At 53.0% G+C, this 17,451-nt stretch overlaps 2 protein-coding genes across 3 annotated transcripts; both read left to right on the top strand.

Moving 5' to 3' along the window:
• Positions 1 to 472: 472 nt before the first annotated feature.
• FOXC2 (forkhead box C2) lies at positions 473 to 3,765 on the top strand. Of its 2 annotated transcripts, XR_010131610.1 has the most exons (2): positions 491 to 2,665; positions 3,583 to 3,765. XR_010131610.1 is itself a non-coding variant. In XM_031002872.3 (1 exon), the coding sequence occupies exon 1, from the start codon at positions 980 to 982 to the stop codon at positions 2,483 to 2,485; it is 1,506 nt and encodes a 501-aa protein (XP_030858732.1). In that variant the 5' UTR covers positions 473 to 979; the 3' UTR covers positions 2,486 to 3,370. The 2 variants fall into 2 exon arrangements, 1 of the variants encoding a protein (XP_030858732.1); XM_031002872.3 differs by lacking the exon at positions 3,583 to 3,765 and having other exon boundaries at positions 473 to 3,370.
• Positions 3,766 to 11,443: 7,678 nt separating this feature from the next.
• FOXL1 (forkhead box L1) lies at positions 11,444 to 15,756 on the top strand. Its single transcript, XM_004058105.5, has one exon. The coding sequence runs from the start codon at positions 12,327 to 12,329 to the stop codon at positions 13,362 to 13,364; it is 1,038 nt and encodes a 345-aa protein (XP_004058153.3). The 5' UTR covers positions 11,444 to 12,326; the 3' UTR covers positions 13,365 to 15,756.
• Positions 15,757 to 17,451: the final 1,695 nt, after the last annotated feature.

Consider the following 17,451-nt stretch of genomic DNA (forward strand, 5'->3'; position numbering starts at 1 on the left):
TTCCAATCCAGCGCGTTTGCTTTGAATCCATTACACCTGGGCCCCCATAATTAGGAAATCTAATTATTCGCTTCATCACTCATTAATAAGAAAAATGTCCCAGGATCATTGCTACTTACAAGGTCTTTGGGAGAGATATTTTACTCTATTAATCCATTCTATTTTATATTTCAAATTGATTTTTTTTAACAGAGGAAAGTGGCTATTTTTTTGTTTTGGGCATGTGGGCCCATTCACCAAAATGTGATCATAATATAAATTTTAATAAGATATAACTTTTTAAAAAGTCTTTTCAAGTGAAGACGGAGTCGCCGCGGAGGCCGGGGCGGCCGGGTCTTAGAGCCGACGGATTCCTGCGCTCTTCGCCCCGATTGGCGCCGACTCCTCTCAGCTGCCGGGTGATTGGCTCAAAGTTCCGGGAGGGGGCGTGGCCCGAGGAAAGTAAAAACTCGCTTTCAGCAAGAAGACTTTTGAAACTTTTCCCAATCCCTAAAAGGGACTTGGCCTCTTTTTCTGGGCTCAGCGGGGCAGCCGCTCGGACCCCGGCGCGCTGACCCTCGGGGCTGCCGATTCGCTGGGGGCTTGGAGAGCCTCCTGCGCCCCTCCTCGCGCGGGCCGAGGGTCCACCTGGGTCCCCAGGCCGCGGCGTCTCCGCTGGGTCCGCGGCCGCCCGCCTGCCCGCGCTGCCGCCGCCGGGTCCTGGAGCCAGCGAGGAGCGGGGCCGGCGCTGCGCTTGCCCGGGGCGCGCCCTCCAGGATGCCGATCCGCCCGGTCCGCTGAAAGCGCGCGCCCCTGCTCGGCCCGAGCGCCGCCGCCCGCGCCCCCTCGCCCCGAAGGCTGCCAGGAGCCCGGGGCCGCCCCTCCCGCTCTCCTCCTCTCCCCCTCTGGCTCTCTCGCGCTCTCTCGCTCTCGGGGCCCCCCTCGCTCCTCCGGCCGCAGTCCGTGCGCGCGGGCGCCGGCGAGCCGTCTCGGAAGCAGCATGCAGGCGCGCTACTCCGTGTCCGACCCCAACGCCCTGGGAGTGGTGCCCTACCTGAGCGAGCAGAATTACTACCGGGCTGCGGGCAGCTACGGCGGCATGGCCAGCCCCATGGGCGTCTATTCCGGCCACCCGGAGCAGTACAGCGCGGGGATGGGCCGCTCCTACGCGCCCTACCACCACCACCAGCCCGCGGCGCCTAAGGACCTGGTGAAGCCGCCCTACAGCTACATCGCGCTCATCACCATGGCCATCCAGAACGCGCCCGAGAAGAAGATCACCTTGAACGGCATCTACCAGTTCATCATGGACCGCTTCCCCTTCTACCGGGAGAACAAGCAGGGCTGGCAGAACAGCATCCGCCACAACCTCTCGCTCAACGAGTGCTTCGTCAAGGTGCCCCGCGACGACAAGAAGCCCGGCAAGGGCAGTTACTGGACCCTGGACCCGGACTCCTACAACATGTTCGAGAACGGCAGCTTCCTGCGGCGCCGGCGGCGCTTCAAAAAGAAGGACGTGTCCAAGGAGAAGGAGGAGCGGGCCCACCTCAAGGAGCCGCCCCCGGTGGCGTCCAAGGGCGCCCCGGCCACCCCCCACCTAGCGGACGCCCCCAAGGAGGCCGAGAAGAAGGTGGTGATCAAGAGCGAGGCGGCGTCCCCGGCGCTGCCGGTCATCACCAAGGTGGAGACGCTGAGCCCCGAGAGCGCGCTGCAGGGCAGCCCGCGTAGCGCGGCCTCCACGCCCGCCGGCTCCCCCGACGGCTCGCTGCCCGAGCACCACGCCGCGGCGCCCAACGGGCTGCCTGGCTTCAGCGTGGAGAACATCATGACCCTGCGAACGTCGCCGCCGGGCGGAGAGCTGAGCCCGGGGGCCGGACGCGCGGGCCTGGTGGTGCCGCCGCTGGCGCTGCCCTACGCCGCCGCGCCGCCCGCCGCCTACGGCCAGCCGTGCGCTCAGGGCCTGGAGGCCGGGGCCGCCGGGGGCTACCAGTGCAGCATGCGAGCGATGAGCCTGTACACCGGGGCCGAGCGGCCGGCGCACATGTGCGTCCCGCCCGCCCTGGACGAGGCCCTCTCGGACCACCCGAGCGGCCCCACGTCGCCCCTGAGCGCTCTCAACCTCGCCGCCGGCCAGGAGGGCGCGCTCGCCGCCACGGGCCACCACCACCAGCACCACGGCCACCACCACCCGCAGGCGCCGCCGCCCCCGCCGGCTCCCCAGCCCCAGCCGACGCCGCAGCCCGCGGCCGCCGCGGCCCAGGCGGCCTCCTGGTATCTCAACCACAGCGGGGACCTGAACCACCTCCCCGGCCACACGTTCGCGGCCCAGCAGCAAACTTTCCCCAACGTGCGGGAGATGTTCAACTCCCACCGGCTGGGGATTGAGAACTCGACCCTCGGGGAGTCCCAGGTGAGTGGCAATGCCAGCTGTCAGCTGCCCTACAGATCCACGCCGTCTCTCTATCGCCACGCAGCCCCCTACTCCTACGACTGCACGAAATACTGACCTGTCCCGGGACCTCCCCTCCCCGGCCCGCTCCGGCTTCGCTTCCCAGCCCCGACCCAACCAGACAGTTAAGGGGCTGCAGAGACGCAAAAAAGAAACAAAACATGTCCACCAACCTTTTCTCAGACCCGGGAGCAGAGAGCGGGCACGCTAGCCCCCAGCCGTCTGTGAAGAGCGCAGGTAACTTTAATTCGCCGCCCCGTTTCTGGGATCCCAGGAAACCCCTCCAAAGGGACGCAGCCCAACAAAATGAGTATTGGTCTTAAAATCCCCCTCCCCTACCAGGACGGCTGTGCTGTGCTCGACCTGAGTTTTCAAAAGTTAAGTTATGGACCAAATCCCATAGCGAGCCCCTAGTGACTTTCTGTAGGGGTCCCCATAGGTGTATGGGGGTCTCTATAGATAATATATGTGCTGTGTGTAATTTTAAATTTCTCCAACCGTGCTGTACAAATGTGTGGATTTGTAATCAGGCTATTTTGTTGTTGTTGTTGTTGTTGTTCAGAGCCATTAATATAATATTTAAAGTTGAGTTCACTGGATAAGTTTTTCATCTTGCCCAACCATTTCTAACTGCCAAATTGAATTCAAGAAACCGATGTGGGTTTTGTTTCCTGTACAATTATGAGATATAATTCTTTTTCCCATTGTAGGTCTTTTACAAAACAAGAAAATAATTTATTTTTTTGTTGGTGGATAAAGAAGTCAAGTATCTGATACTTTTTATTTACAAAGTGTGATGGTTTTGTATAGTAGGTTCCACCCTGAGTATTCCTAAAAGAAAAAAAAAAACTTAAAAAATCTAACTTCATCTATGTTTGTCTTATGTGGTCTTAATTGTTGTACTTACCTTAAAATAAACCCATGTTGTTTTTTCTGCCCAAAGTTTGGACAGTGTTTGTGTTGCTGGATTTTTTAAAAACGAGGTGTGTTTGCAAACCCACCTGCTTTGATTATTTTTGTTACACAGGTGGGTATATGTGTAGACACATAAAAACGACCAGAGAATAGGAGCACACACCTGCTGTCTTGTTTAGTGACAGAAAAAGGCTTTTGATTAATTTCAAAATCCCACTCTGGGATTTTTTCTTTTCGAGAAACCGCCCAGTTGGAGGGGGCTGCCTGAAGGACCGGACCATGAGTTTGCCGTGATGCGTTTTCTTAAATGCACAAAAACATGCTAATTGTCAAAACAAACAGTGCCACTCCATCTCAGTGTCCAGCCGTCCCCAATTTAGGAGGTGAAGGAAGGGAAGAATAAACATTTCCCGTTTGCTAACTGCAACCCAGGGTGAGTCCTGCTTTCCCCCGATTTTATAAAATTTGAGCCTCTTTGCCTGCTTTGATAGTTTTCCAGAGAATTTGAACTGGGCCAATGAAGGTCTGAAGGGGACGGATTTTCTAGCGTTTAATATCCATCCCCCTTAGCAGCCAGATCAGAGGGGAATTTCAGACTTTATTACTTCTCAATGTCATGTCTAAATCTACACCCTCATCGCAGTGAAAAATTTTAAAACCTCATTACCCTTCAAAAATAATTTATGATATTTTTAGAGTTCTAAATTCAAGTTATTCAATATGTTAAATAATAGAGATTTTTTGTTTTCAATGTTAATATCTCGTCTTTTACATTTTTAATAGCAACATAGTTTTTGTGAAATGTAGCTGACGAAATGGCTTTATTATCTATTTCAATGGCTGAAGTCCACCACTCCCCTGCTGGCCTCTCTGTGTGAATTTGGGGACCAAAGCTTCATCAATTCCCACCCCAGCAGGTGAGCTGTACCTTGCTAATGCTGAAGTTCTTTGTGAGCCTAACGTTTCAAGACCAGATGATTTTGCTAAAGGTGATTTTGCTTGATGCCGTGGCGCTGAGCGTAACCCAGGTGTTTTTCTTGTTGTTTTAAACATGGCACTTTATCTCCACGCTATGTTGAAATAGAAATAGGGGAAGCTTAAAGCATAATAATTTTCCCCACATGTGCAACACAGACTCTTTCAATCTGTGGCCCCAGAGGTGGCACACAGTTAAGACTTGGAGGCTGTCTCATTCTTTTTCATAATGTGCGGGTTCCCGGGTGTCCGGGTGCTAGACTTTCAGCAGGCCACAGGCCAGACGGGCTTTGGTTGAGTGAACAGGAGGAGGAAGTTAAGGAGGTAGGGGTGGGGAGAGACCCTCTCCAAGCTGCAGAAGAAGGTGGCCCAAGCTCCTTGCCTGCGTCTGCCGTGACGGTTTCATTTTACTTCTGCTCGCTTCATGCTATTTGCCCCAGGAGAAGAGGAGAGTATTCCAGACGGTAAGCGAGCTGGCTTTTTCCCTTCCCTAGACGTTTTAAAGAAATCTTTCTGAAAGCTTGCCCTCATCGTAAGCTTTGAAACTGTTGGTGTCCTGTTAGTGGCGAGGCCTGAGAGACACACGGAAAATAAAGGAGAGCGACGGTGTGGCTGAGAGCCCCCAGCTCTGCTGTTGAAACTACGCTGGGCTTTTGCACCTTTAGGAAGCCTTTTTAAAGAAGTCCTGCTGTGTGGGGGCCGGAAGCCCAAGTGAGTGGCCCTTGTGGAGGTTATCGGGAGGGGTTTTTTCCATTCCTTGGGGAACGTGGGCAACTGGGGGATTGTATCTGAAGCTTTATTCAGGTCTTCGGCGGCAGCAGAGTGGAGAACCAGGCCCTTAGTGTGTAGCGGCCTGGGGATTTTGGGACTCATCTGAGGACCCTGTCACTCAAGGCTTCCTCGTTTCAGTGGGGACAGGGATAGGTGCGGTAAGTGCTAGAAGGCTGGTGGCCCTTTGTGCTGTGAGCTGGCTCAGAGCCCTGTGCAGCCCCGGTCTTCTGCAACCCCGGCGTCCTGCAGTGCCTGTGTGGACCTCAGGCCTGGGGGCTTAATGGCCTCTGGGGCATCTGTTGCTCTCCCAGCGGAGTGGGAAGATTCCACAGCACGTGCTGTGAATAGCCAACGTTCTCACCAACAGTTGTGCGTCTTGGCAGCCACCCTGCTCGTCTGCTGCCCAGTGTACAAAAAGTACGTGCCCAGGGCATTGGCTATTCTTGATCCACTCATCCACCACCTTTTCCTGTCGCCTTCTGGTCCTCAGGAGGTTCTGGGCCTTTCAAGGAAAGGTGAAAGGAGGTTGAGGATGGTAGGGTCAGAGTGTCTGCCACAGGCTGCAGGGACTCTGGGCTGGGGCGCCTCTGCAGACCACGCAAATGCAGTTTGCACCAAGTCTGTCTGGTAACCCTGTGCCTTCCTGACCCAGTAAGAAGATATCGCAGGGCCAATCACAAAGATGTGGCAAATAAAATGAAAGTGCCCGAACACCATGGCAGAGACCTTCCCATTGAATTAACGCTGCGTCCCTGGCGGGTTTTGGCTGGGTGGCCTCTGACTCTAAGCACAGTCCAGTTATGACAGATATGGGCCACCCAGAGAGACCCCCATGGCCTCTGAGCATCCCGTACATTCTCAGCCCCAGAGAGGCTATAGCCAGAGTAGCCTCCTGGAATGGGCCATCTTGTGTAATCTCTGAGGCTCCACCCCAAGTTCACAGCTTTCAGGAAGAGGGACTGCCTGCATCCTGCTGGCCGTGCCCAGGCCTCTCAAAGGCTGGGCTTGGGTCTGTGGTGAAAAGGCCATCACTGCTCTGGAATAGGTGACCTATCCCTGAAGATGCAAATCTTGCTGTGACTTTTGTCTGGGAATTGCTGGAGCACTGGGCTAGGAATGAGAAGACCACATCTTTCTGTGTGAACAAACCACTTCCCCTCCCTGGCCTTGGTCTCTTTATCTGTAAAATGATCAGGTGGCCAGGGCTGCACTGCACTCCCCTTCTGGGCATAGCCAGGGCTGCTGCCATGGGGCCTCACTTATGCTGCTGACCCTCCTGCCACCAAGACTTGAAGATCAGAAACCAGACGCAGAAGAAAACACAGGGTCCTGGGAACTTCTGCGCTTGGCTCATAAATCTTTCGGGGGTCCGTCCCCTTCTCTTTACCCAGTGACTGCGTGGGGGTTGCTGCTGGCGCAGGGAGAGGCTTGTGAACAGAGCTCCCAGCTCACCGGTGAAAATGAACCCTGTGTGCTTGGTGAAGGTCTCCTCACTCCTCCTCCCCACCCCCATCCAAAAAAGGGGGTGGGGGTGTTGGGCATGGTTGGTTGATGGGAACTTATTGTTAACTGAAAACATGAGCTGGGTGGAGATAGAGACACCAAGATAAGACACTCATTGAAGGGTGGGCAGAGCCATGTGTCTTGAGAAAGTGCTGGGGTCTCCGAGCCTGTGGTTGGCACCTTGGGAACGTGTGTTTGCCTGGGTCCCTGTCTGACTCTCTCAGTGGGATGAAGGTGGGTAAGTAGAGACCTGAGGTTTTATGCCTTAGGTGCCAGTAGGCTGAGGCTGGTTGGGGGTCTGGAGTCCAGTGCCTTTGTTCCAGGTGAGTGGGACAGGCCGGGTCAGAGCTACCCAGAGAGCCCGCCCCTTGCCTCCCAGTGAGCACTTTCTTGCACCACATATTTGAAATGCTTTCCCAAACTTTGAGAAGCGTTCCCTGCCTGCCTCTTGCATGGCCTCAGCTCACGAAGACGTTTGAAATGTTTGCTTTTTGACATAGGCATGTAAGGAAGGGGACGGACGGTTGCAGGGGAGATTGGAAGGCTGGCAGCCGCTCTTCAAGGACAGCCACTGGGTCTGGGAAGACACCACCCACCTGTAATTTGTGCCAGGCTTTCTCTTCCCTCTTCAACCTTCCTGCTGTAGAGCAAAAGCAGAGGGCTAGGTTTGTCTGAGTGTCAGCCTTGTGGGGACTTCATCCTGGGTGGTGGGTTTGTGAAGAGGGAAGGGGGCATGGTTGGTAAAGCTGCTGGCATCCCAGACCCATTTAGGGGATGGAGCTGGGAGGCTTCCACCCCCTTTGTGTCCTGAGGTGCAGCTTCATGCTCTGGAACGTCAGTCTATGCCCACCCGGGCTGCGAGGTCATGGAGACCCTGGGCCTCACCTGTCTCAGCGGCCCTCTGGCCCTGGGTCTCCATCTGTCTTGTGTTACTTTCACAGGTGGCCTTCCTAGTGGAGTCCCTCTCTCTAAGGCCGAATCCATGTGCACCAACTCAGGCCCTTACTAAGATTCAGGTGACATCAGACAGATCACCTTAAGCACTCTGGGACAGTCTCTCGGCTGAAAACAGTCATAGCATTGAGAGGGTTATCTCCGGGATTCATGAATGTCACACAGGTTGGCAAGGTGCTTCCATAGTGTCCTGTTCATAGTAAACTCTCATGACCAGCCATTAAGGTTTACGTGGAACACAGAAGAGAAAAAGAGGAAGAGAAAGGAATCTTTGGTCTGAGTGACCTGCATTTATCATACCGTGCTATGCAGCCCCGGCGGGGAACGCCACTGTGTCTGGGAAGATGCCACTCACCTTTAATTCTGCCAGGCTTTTCCTTCCTTTTTCAACCTTCCTGCTCTACAGGGAAAGCAGAGGGTTGGGCTTTTCAAAAACCCAGTGAGAGCATGTGCACCAACTGCCTCTGTTTAGAGCCTTTCCATCATTTCTGGGAACAAGGTGTGCTATAAATAAGTGCATCATTTGGGAAGTCCCGCCCAGCTTTTGGGTCTCCTTCTGCATTTGCTGAATTCAGTGGGACCACCATTACCTTCATGTCCCGCTCACTGCCTCCCAAGAGAAGGGAGGCCCTGGGCCCTGCTACTGCAGCTCTGGAAATCTTCCACTCTTTTCAAAGTGGGCGGGGAGGGAAGGAGGAAGAGGTCTTCTGGGTTTTGGTGGAACATAAGCAAAGACTCTGGGATTTTCTTATAATGTCCTGAATCTCCCAGCTCCAGGGGTGCTGCACACCCTCTCCTCTCTGGAGGGCCCCTTTCCCACTGTATACTCCAGACAATCTCTGCCTCTGAGTCCTTCCAGATACCTGAGCATGTCAGACCCCAGAGCACCCACTTTTGGAGGACACTCACGTGGGCTGTGGTCCCTGTGCAGCCATTTCCTACTTTCAGGGTCTTGGGGTGTTCTGTGCCGAGCCTCAGTTTCATCATCTGTCCAATGGGTGAATCTGCCATGGCTGCCTTTCACAGATTTAGTAAGGGTTGGCAAGAGAACTTCCATGGAGCCCTGAGTATCCACACCTGGTGCTATTGTAAGATGATTTTCTGTCTTTGGAGCACTTCCTCATGGGACACCTGAGGCAGGTTAACTTACAGGGCGTTGTTCAGTTTCCTGGTTTGCAAAATGGGAGCGACAAAAGGTTTCTATTAGGGCTGCTGTGACGATGAAATGGCTCAATATATTTTAGTTATTCATATTATTATCATCTTTGTCTCCAATGTTTTTAGGTTGTCAGTAAGGTGAGGGGCTAAACCCTTCATCTTTCCACCGCAGTTCTTCTCAAACATGCTACACGTGGTTGAATCATGCATACGTATGTAACACACACACACGTCGTACATGTGGTAACTGTCTTTACGTTTGGAAAAGTGATGCAGATATTTGGAAAGCGACACAGATTACTGTTAACTCAGGTTTCTGCTTTTTGCTTTCCAGTGAGGAAGGTTGAGTGGATGGCTTGGGGCGCAGTGGGAGGAGCTCTTGTCTCTTACCGGTCAGCCTTTTTATCTGAGGCCGTTTTCATCACCAATGCCTGGTCTCCGATCTGCCTCCCTGAGGAGCGCACATGCGCTTTGTCCCAGGACTGGGAAGGAGGCTGACTACCCTCATCCCACGCTGAACCCCGTTTCTGCTCAAGCCTCAGAGTTGGAAACTCCAGTCCTTCTGGAGCATCCGGGCAGGCCAGAGATCTCAGGCTTTTCTTGCAGGCTGGGAGGTGAGCCCTCACCAAGTGACTTCTCAGATGACGCGCTTTTCTGGGATCCGAGGCTTATGAATCTACAGGGAACATTCAGTGTCCCCATCCGGCTCTCTAGGACACTCGTTCTAGAGGCCCGCCCGGCCGTCTCCCAGGCTCGGCTGCCCCCCGCAGGCCCTTCGCTCTGGCCTCAGCCAACAGAGCCTCCGCACGAGGGCGCATCCGCTCTCGGACTCCCAGGGCTTGAGCCTGCACTCCCCGGAAATATGGAAATTGCCCCAGCGCGGGGCTCCTTCTAACAGAGGCCCCTCCTAGGCTCAGGTTACAAACTCATCAATCACCCGGGAGCCCGGGATTCAAACCCGCTCTGGAGCCGGGCTGGGGCGCAAAGCCAGAGTTCTACAGCTGAAACCTCCCAGAGACTTTGCGGATTTCTGCAAACGCGCGGGGCTGGGTGTGCGTCTCCAAACCGCGACTAGAGCGTGGGCATTTGTTTTTTGTTTTTTGTTTTTTCTCTCTCTCCCCTAATCTCTCTCTGTCTGTTTCTTTTTTTTTTTTTTTTTTTTGCTTTACTATCGGTGCCCCGCCCACCAGCCTCCCGTGTCTCCGCCCACGTCCCGCCCATTACCAAATCGGGCAGTATTTATCACCGTACAAATTCATGCTCGGATTTGCCTTAGAGTTTAGAAGACGCGCCGGGACGGCGGGAGTTTCGGTAGAGGCAGGGATGTGCGTGCTGGACTTCGGGTGCCGCGTGGGGAGCTCCAGGAGGGGCTGTGGGATAGGAAGGTGGGGAAAGGGTTGCATAGTCACACCGGTTTATCTCTCGGTCTGGGTGTGTTGGAGCGAGCGCCGAGGCTGGAGAAGGAACTGGATCCAAACTTGAGCTTGCTGGGGGCGCGCGGCCCCGGAGAGGTTGGGTGACCCCAGAGACTGTGGGGCCTGCGGGTTGCAAAGGCGCTGGCATTGAGGTTTCTTCACCCCAAGTTTGAAAGGGGTGCGCGGGTGAGAGCGAGTGGTAACGAAAGGACAAAGCCCCGCCCCTCCTGGCCAGAGGTTCACCCCCAGGACCTAGGCGGGCGCGGCCGGGCTGCTCGCTGGACCCACGTTAGAGGAGCAGGGCCGCGGAGGGAGGCCCGAGGTGTCCCAGGGACTGGCCTGTCACTCCCGCAGGCAGTGCCGGTACCCAGACCGGTTTTTCCACCCTTCCTGCGGCTTCCTTTTTGGTATTTTAAATTTACCGGCTCCCCTGCGGTCTACTTATTCCATGGGCTGGGTACCCAGGAACCCCAAACACACGGGTTATTTCTGATTTTCTCATTTTGAAAAAGGATGCCCGCCACGTTTCCGTGTTCAGAGGCTACCTGGGCACTCACATCCTCAGCCGGGTGTGGCAGCGGCAGACACTCCCCCTACCCCTGTAAGTGCCCTCGGTGCCTCTCCCTCCTTCCTGGCCCACTGGCAGTGGGCCATTTCTACACCCACCTGCCATCCTCCCCCTTCCCTCATCTCTTTGACATGCTCACACGATTTGCTCAATGAGACGCCAGTTATCCGAATGTGTGTGTGTGTTTTAATATTCAGGGGGCGATCATAAACAGGAAGTAGTCACACTAGGTGCCTCTACCCTTACCCTAACCGGTGGAGTGGGGAAGAGAGGCCCCCTTCGAAATCAGCATGATTCAGGATTTTTTATTCCAACAGTGATGTGGGAAAATGTAAAATGAGATGGGGGTGGAGGGCCGCGTACACCCCAGGGTGGGTGGATACAGGGAGAGCAAGCAGGCTTCCCAAATGCCTAATGTAATCACGGGCCAGCTGCATGCACTTGTAAAGTTGTTATAACCCCCTCCTTGTTATAAACAGGAAAGCCCAGAATATAAAGCTGGAGACCCACATTCACAAATACCAGGCCTCCCGCGCCAGCTGCCACGGCCTCCTTTTATGGTGTTCCTCTCTTGCAACCTTGGCCCCATCAGGAGGACCTTACTTTTGTCCCCGGTTCTCTAAATGGGTTTATTTTGAAACTTTCCTCAATGGAGCTGTGGACCATGAGCTCTTCCCCAGGCCCCCAGTGCCTTAGGCCTTCCCTTCCAGAGAGACTGGGCTCCCAGAGTCCACTTTCCCTCCGATTTCCGGAGAGCCCTGGAAGGGAGGGTGTGGGAGAGCAGGTCCCTAGAGAGTGCCACCTCCTACTGGGTCTGCCACCTGTTTTTCCAGGGAGGGCCGCATCCCCTTCTCAGCAGACACTCAGGCTTCTTAGATACTCTCCCTGCCCCAATCTAAAAGGTTCCTAGGACCTCAGAAAGTGTTTTACTAGACTGTGGCATCTCGATATCTCCGGTTAAGCCTGGGAGAAGAAAAGGCCTTTTGTGGGAGGCCCTGGCGTTATGGGGCTCCCCCAGGCCAGCGTAAAACTCATCGCTGCACACCCACCCCCATCTCCACCTCTCCTTCCTGGCTCAGCAGACCCTGCTCTGAGCCACCGCAGTCTACATCCTGCCTCACTGACTGTGTGTGCTTACAGCGTCAAGGGGTGGACGTGATATTTCAAACATCAGATCAGTGCGTTTATATATTGGGTGCCCGGAAATTTTTCCAAATAAACACAGCTTGATTCAACTTGGGTGGGCGGACTTATCAACAGACTAATTCTATAAACAAATGAAGGAATAGCCCCAAAACCGATTGGCTGGTATCAAAAAGACACGTGGAGGGAAAAGCTTGGAGTTTTTCAGCAATGAAATTTTAATTAATGTGGGTGGGCTGAGAACACAAGGACTGTTTATCATAGACAATTTATTTTCCAGGGCTAAGTCAACATATAACAGCAAACTTACAACAATTATTTAACATTTTTAAAGCCATGAAGAAGGGACAGAGCACGGAGCGGCCCGGGAGAGCGGCAGAGCCAGAGGCAGAGGCACGTTTGGCTCCCCGGGAGGGCCCTTGCGTCGCGGGGCGCAGTGCCTAGGCCGCCCGGGTCTCCTGCGTTGCGGGGAGCGCAGCGCAGGCTCTCGCTTGCCATGAGTCACCTCTTCGATCCCCGGCTGCCTGCCCTGGCCGCCTCGCCCATGCTGTATCTTTACGGTCCCGAGAGACCCGGGCTCCCTCTGGCCTTCGCCCCCGCCGCTGCTCTAGCTGCCTCGGGCCGGGCCGAGACCCCGCAGAAGCCTCCCTACAGCTACATCGCGCTCATCGCCATGGCGATCCAGGACGCGCCCGAGCAGAGGGTCACGCTCAACGGCATCTACCAGTTCATCATGGACCGCTTCCCCTTCTACCACGACAACCGGCAGGGCTGGCAGAACAGCATCCGCCACAACCTCTCGCTCAACGACTGCTTCGTCAAGGTGCCCCGCGAGAAAGGGCGGCCAGGCAAGGGCAGCTACTGGACGCTGGACCCCCGCTGCCTGGACATGTTTGAGAACGGCAACTACCGGCGCCGGAAGAGGAAGCCCAAGCCAGGCCCCGGGGCCCCGGAGGCCAAGAGGTCCCGCGCCGAGACGCACGAGCGCAGCGCGGAGGCGCAGCCGGAGGCGGGGAGCGGGGCAGGGGGCTCGGGCCCCGCAATCTCCCGCCTGGAGGCAGCGCCCGCCGGCCCCTCTCCCCTCCTGGACGGCCCCTCTCTGCCGGCGCCCCTCCACTGGCCGGGGACCGCGTCCCCGAACGAGGACGCCGGTGACGCTGCCCAGGGCGCAGCGGCCGTGGCGGTCGGCCAGCCAGCGCGCACAGGGGACGGCCCGGGGTCCCCTCTGCGCCCCGCCTCCCGGAGCTCTCCGAAGAGCTCCGACAAGTCCAAGAGCTTCAGCATAGACAGCATCCTGGCGGGAAAGCAGGGCCAGAAGCCGCCTTCAGCGGACGAACTCCTAGGGGGTGCCAAGCCTGGGCCCGGCGGCCGTCTGGGTGCCTCGCTCCTGGCCGCCTCCTCCAGCCTCCGTCCGCCTTTCAACGCTTCCCTGATGCTCGACCCGCACGTCCAAGGCGGCTTTTACCAGCTCGGGATCCCCTTCCTCTCCTATTTCCCCCTGCAGCTTCCCGACACGGTACTCCACTTCCAGTAAAGCAAACAATGGCACGGTTCTTCTCCCGGCCCAGCCTGAGCCTCCGCTGAGCGAAAGGCCACAGCTCCCACCGGCGGAGGATTTTAAAATGATCTTTGCCTGGGTCGGCCTGTGGGTTCAGGGAAGTGTTACCAACCATTGCGCGCAGGTGGGCGCGCTCGCCTGCCTTCTCCGAAGCAAACTTTTCCCAGCAACTGGGAGCAGCTACGGAGACTTAAAAGATCCCCGCGGGGTCATGGGCACCGCACGTGGGCCCTGCAGGGACCTCTACCGCGGGAGATTTCTTGACTTTTGGCCTGTCTAATGGAGTGTGGTCTTCAGCCGCCCACCGCAGGTCCTGCGCGTCCCGGGCATGCAAGGGCCCGCAGACCACCCAAGGCAGGCCTTACAGGTGCAGTGAGGTCCTTTCGACCGGGGACCCCCGTATGACCGTCGCCTACTTCGCTGTTGCCGTGTGGCTCAGGCCTTGGTTTTGAGCCCATCTGGGTGGCGGGTGGTCACAGCTGGGTTTGTTCCTGACTTGAAGTTGTGGAGGTGCCGGGGGTGACCCCGGGTTTTCAGGTTTTCTGAGAGATGTAGGGCCCGATGAGGATTTATGACCAATGTTCAGGTATAGAAGCTGATAACCACCCAGAGCAATAACACTTTTATTTTAAACAGAGAATTTTTCTCTTAATTTCTTTCTGGGTAGTAAAAAGAACATGTTTTATTCTTTGCATAAATACTTGACTCTAAGCGTTGACCTTTGAAACGCCTGTATTAACACTTTTTATTAAGAAAGTGCACTCTATATAACATCTTCTTGCATTATGATAGCTCATTAGCCAATACACATGCAGCTCTGTAACCCACAACAGCAGACGTCCTATCCTTTTGCTTTTGTTTTTAAGGGATCAAAATATTTTAAGGGATACCATGAGGAAGGGTGTGAGGGGGAGGGGATATGCCTTGGACAATGTCAGAGTTTTGATTTCCATGTTTTTTCAAGATCCAGGCTTGGTGGTCGCTATATTTTTCAGAAACAGATAATGAAAGACTACATTTAATTTAAAAAGTTGGGTGAAACAACCAAAAGCAGATGCAGAGAGAGAGAGGGATGAATGCGGGGGAAGAATAAGGGGACGTGCTGGTGTCCGCTGAAAGGGGCCTCTCTGGGCCCCAGAGGACCTGAGGCTTGATGGCAGGAATCTCCCAGACACTCCTGGCCCCCGCACCCCCTGCAGCCGCCCGCTCTTCCCTCCCAGCCCTGTCAGGCAGGCCTGGAGGCTGATGCTAAATCAATACCTTAAAGAGGTGACTGGCAGTCTGGGGAGGGGAGCAAAGGTCTGCAACAAAAATCTAATTAAGAACATTGAGATGTTCACAACCAAGTTCAGCTTGCAACTTCCGGGGAAATGCAACCGACCTCTATGCCATCTCTAGCTGGGTAATCTTCGAGGCCCTGAAATGCAATTTTCTGAACCTCTAAGTCACTTTTATTTTATGTCATGTGATAAAGACACAAGTAGTCACGCACTATTGGAAATAGGTTGGGAGGGAGGTCTTTAAGATTGCTTTTAAAATAGTTTCCAGGACTTGTCTAAAAATGATGACAAACTTTGAATCCAGAGGGCCTGTTGGTCAATGTGTTGGAAAGGACATTTCAGGCCGGCAGAGTAATTGGATAATTCATAGGCATAGAGGTGACTTTTGGAAAATTCATTCTCATATCCATGCTGAACCAGGCTTCCACGACTGGGTTCTACCCAGGCCAGTGGGAAGACTCTGGGAAACTTCAGGCCAGCCTTGATTGGAAGAACTTCCAGGAGGAGCCATTGCTGAGATCCAGGCTCACTGTGATTCACTGAAAATGTAGCGAAAGGGCTGTCACTGGATATTTTGCTATCCCAAACTCTCAGCCTCTGTGAATAAAGTTGTTTTTTCATTAACCTCTCAGTGACTGGTTCAGTGGATTACTGGAGGGAAATAAACAAACAGTGTAATAAGAAAGAAGAGACTGGGATTATATCTGGGCGTCGTGTTAGCATCTCAGGAGGCTCTGGCTTCTGAGGGGTAAACACACAGATGGAGGGGAAGGAGTGGAGAGGATGCCGGGCCCAGGAAGCTGCCTCCATATCAGAAAGCACGATGAGTTAATTCTGCCGTATTGAATCGGTTTTTAATCTTTCCTTTTTCTTTTTTGTGTTTGATACGTTATCTTGGGAGGTTTTGTTAATTTGTGATGGCTATGTTTTGAAGAAGCAAATAATTTGATACTGCAATTTTAAAAGGATCATATTTTAAAGTTACTATTCCAAAAAGTATTGTACAAATATTACTTTTATGACACAGAAAAAATGCAGATGTATCCACTTTGTGTGTTTATACGTGCATAAAGAGAAATTCTATTTAATCCCAACTTTCGTCTGGTTTAGAAAAGCTAAGACAAATGGATACTGAGGTCATTTTTATGTAATCTATATAATTTCATGTGTATTCCTTCCTCCTGAACCAAAAAGAGGAGGTTTGGGTCTTACCAATCCGAATAGCTATTCTATTGATCCATATTTAATCGTTGGCTCAAAATTATGGCTCAATAAGGTCAATAGTTTCTGCTCTTAATTAAAACAAAATCTCAGCTATAATTAGGGTGAGCCAGAAGCAAGCTTATCATTGTACTCTTAGGCAATCTGAAGGAATACCTCTCTGCTCTCATCTAAACAAAGGGAACAGATCTGTCTTCTGTAAATGATCTTTGGTTCAAGCCCTGATTACACACACACACAAACAAATACCCACACACATATGAGTGCACTGATCATAATGAGGATATGGCAGGCACATGTTTGATAACCAAGTGTGTATACATATGTACGCGTGTATATATATGTATATACATATATATACATGAATGTGTAGGGGTGTGTGTATTTGTTCTGTGTACATGAATGCTCATAAATGTATCTTTTTTGAATATACGTGAGACTCAGATCAAGTACTGAGTCCTTTCACTTTAACCCAAGTATTGATACTATTTGAAAGATTTTGTTTTTCTATATAGTTTTTAAAAATAGATAATAATTTCTATATAGCTTTAATAGTTTTGTTTCTCTATGTAGTATGAACCAGGGATAACTTTATTGTTCTGTGTTATTATAGTGAAACTGACAGATTTTATTTAAACGTCACGGAAGACACCCGCTTTGAGAACTTTTCCCTCTGTTCACAAGGACAGAGAACTTTACAAAGGACTCTTGCTCTGCCTGGCCTCATCTAGTTGCTGGCTCTTCTAGAAACGAATGGCCTCCTGGGCCTCCAGTGAACCATAAGAGTTTTGAGAACCTGAATAAGACCTGCTTAGGCATTTTCAGATTTAATTGTGCCCGTTTGAATGGTGGTCTTCACCATTTCACTCAAAGTGGTGAGTGTATGCCCATGTGTATGTTAAAGAATTAGCCACATATAATTATTGTTACAGCTGAAAGCCAGAGCCAGCCTGCCCAGACCCTGGCAGGTTAATGTTAACATCACAAAAGTAGGTGACGTTTCCAGTAACCAGCTGCACCCAGGAGTGAGAAAATAGAGGGAGAGCCATGATTTTGTGCACTTCCTGGCTTCATGGTGGCTGGAGTCTTGTTGCCATGAAATAAAGGTTGTTTCACAGAATGAAAAACATAAATGATAAAAAGCAAAGTTTGTCCATTAAAAATAAAAAGCGTGAGTTTGTGGAAAAGTAAGATTCTTTTGACTCACATTTAAAGTAGTTTTTTAAATACACCTGAATGGCCACATGACAAGCTCTCTCCTCTGCTGGTCCTTATCCAGAGGCCCCAGTGCTGAGTTCTTCAGGGCTAGGCAGGGGCCACAGGTGTTTACAGTGACCTGGAGTGGGGCCTGATCACTGGAGCGGGCAGTGCTGGGGCTTGGGCTGAATTGGGGTGAGGGAAGTTCTGTCCCTTCAGATGGCATCCAAATGCCAATTGCACTAGGCAAATCAAATGTGTGGCTTATAGGCCAGATGTAGAGTCAAGCTCAGGCTCTCCACCATGGGGTGCAAATGAAATCTGGGGGGGTCACAGTCAACTCAGGTATCTTTACACTAGCAGTG

Source organism: Gorilla gorilla, chromosome 18, assembly GCF_029281585.2.
Source record: "Gorilla gorilla gorilla isolate KB3781 chromosome 18, NHGRI_mGorGor1-v2.1_pri, whole genome shotgun sequence".
Taxonomy (NCBI): Eukaryota; Metazoa; Chordata; class Mammalia; order Primates; family Hominidae; genus Gorilla; species Gorilla gorilla.

What these genes read in the sequence shown, in the direction of transcription:
- FOXL1 (XM_004058105.5), top strand. Translation starts at nt 12,327, where the DNA reads ATGAGTCACCTCTTCGATCCCCGGCTGCCTGCCCTGGCCGCCTCGCCC.
- FOXC2 (XM_031002872.3), top strand. Translation starts at nt 980, where the DNA reads ATGCAGGCGCGCTACTCCGTGTCCGACCCCAACGCCCTGGGAGTGGTG.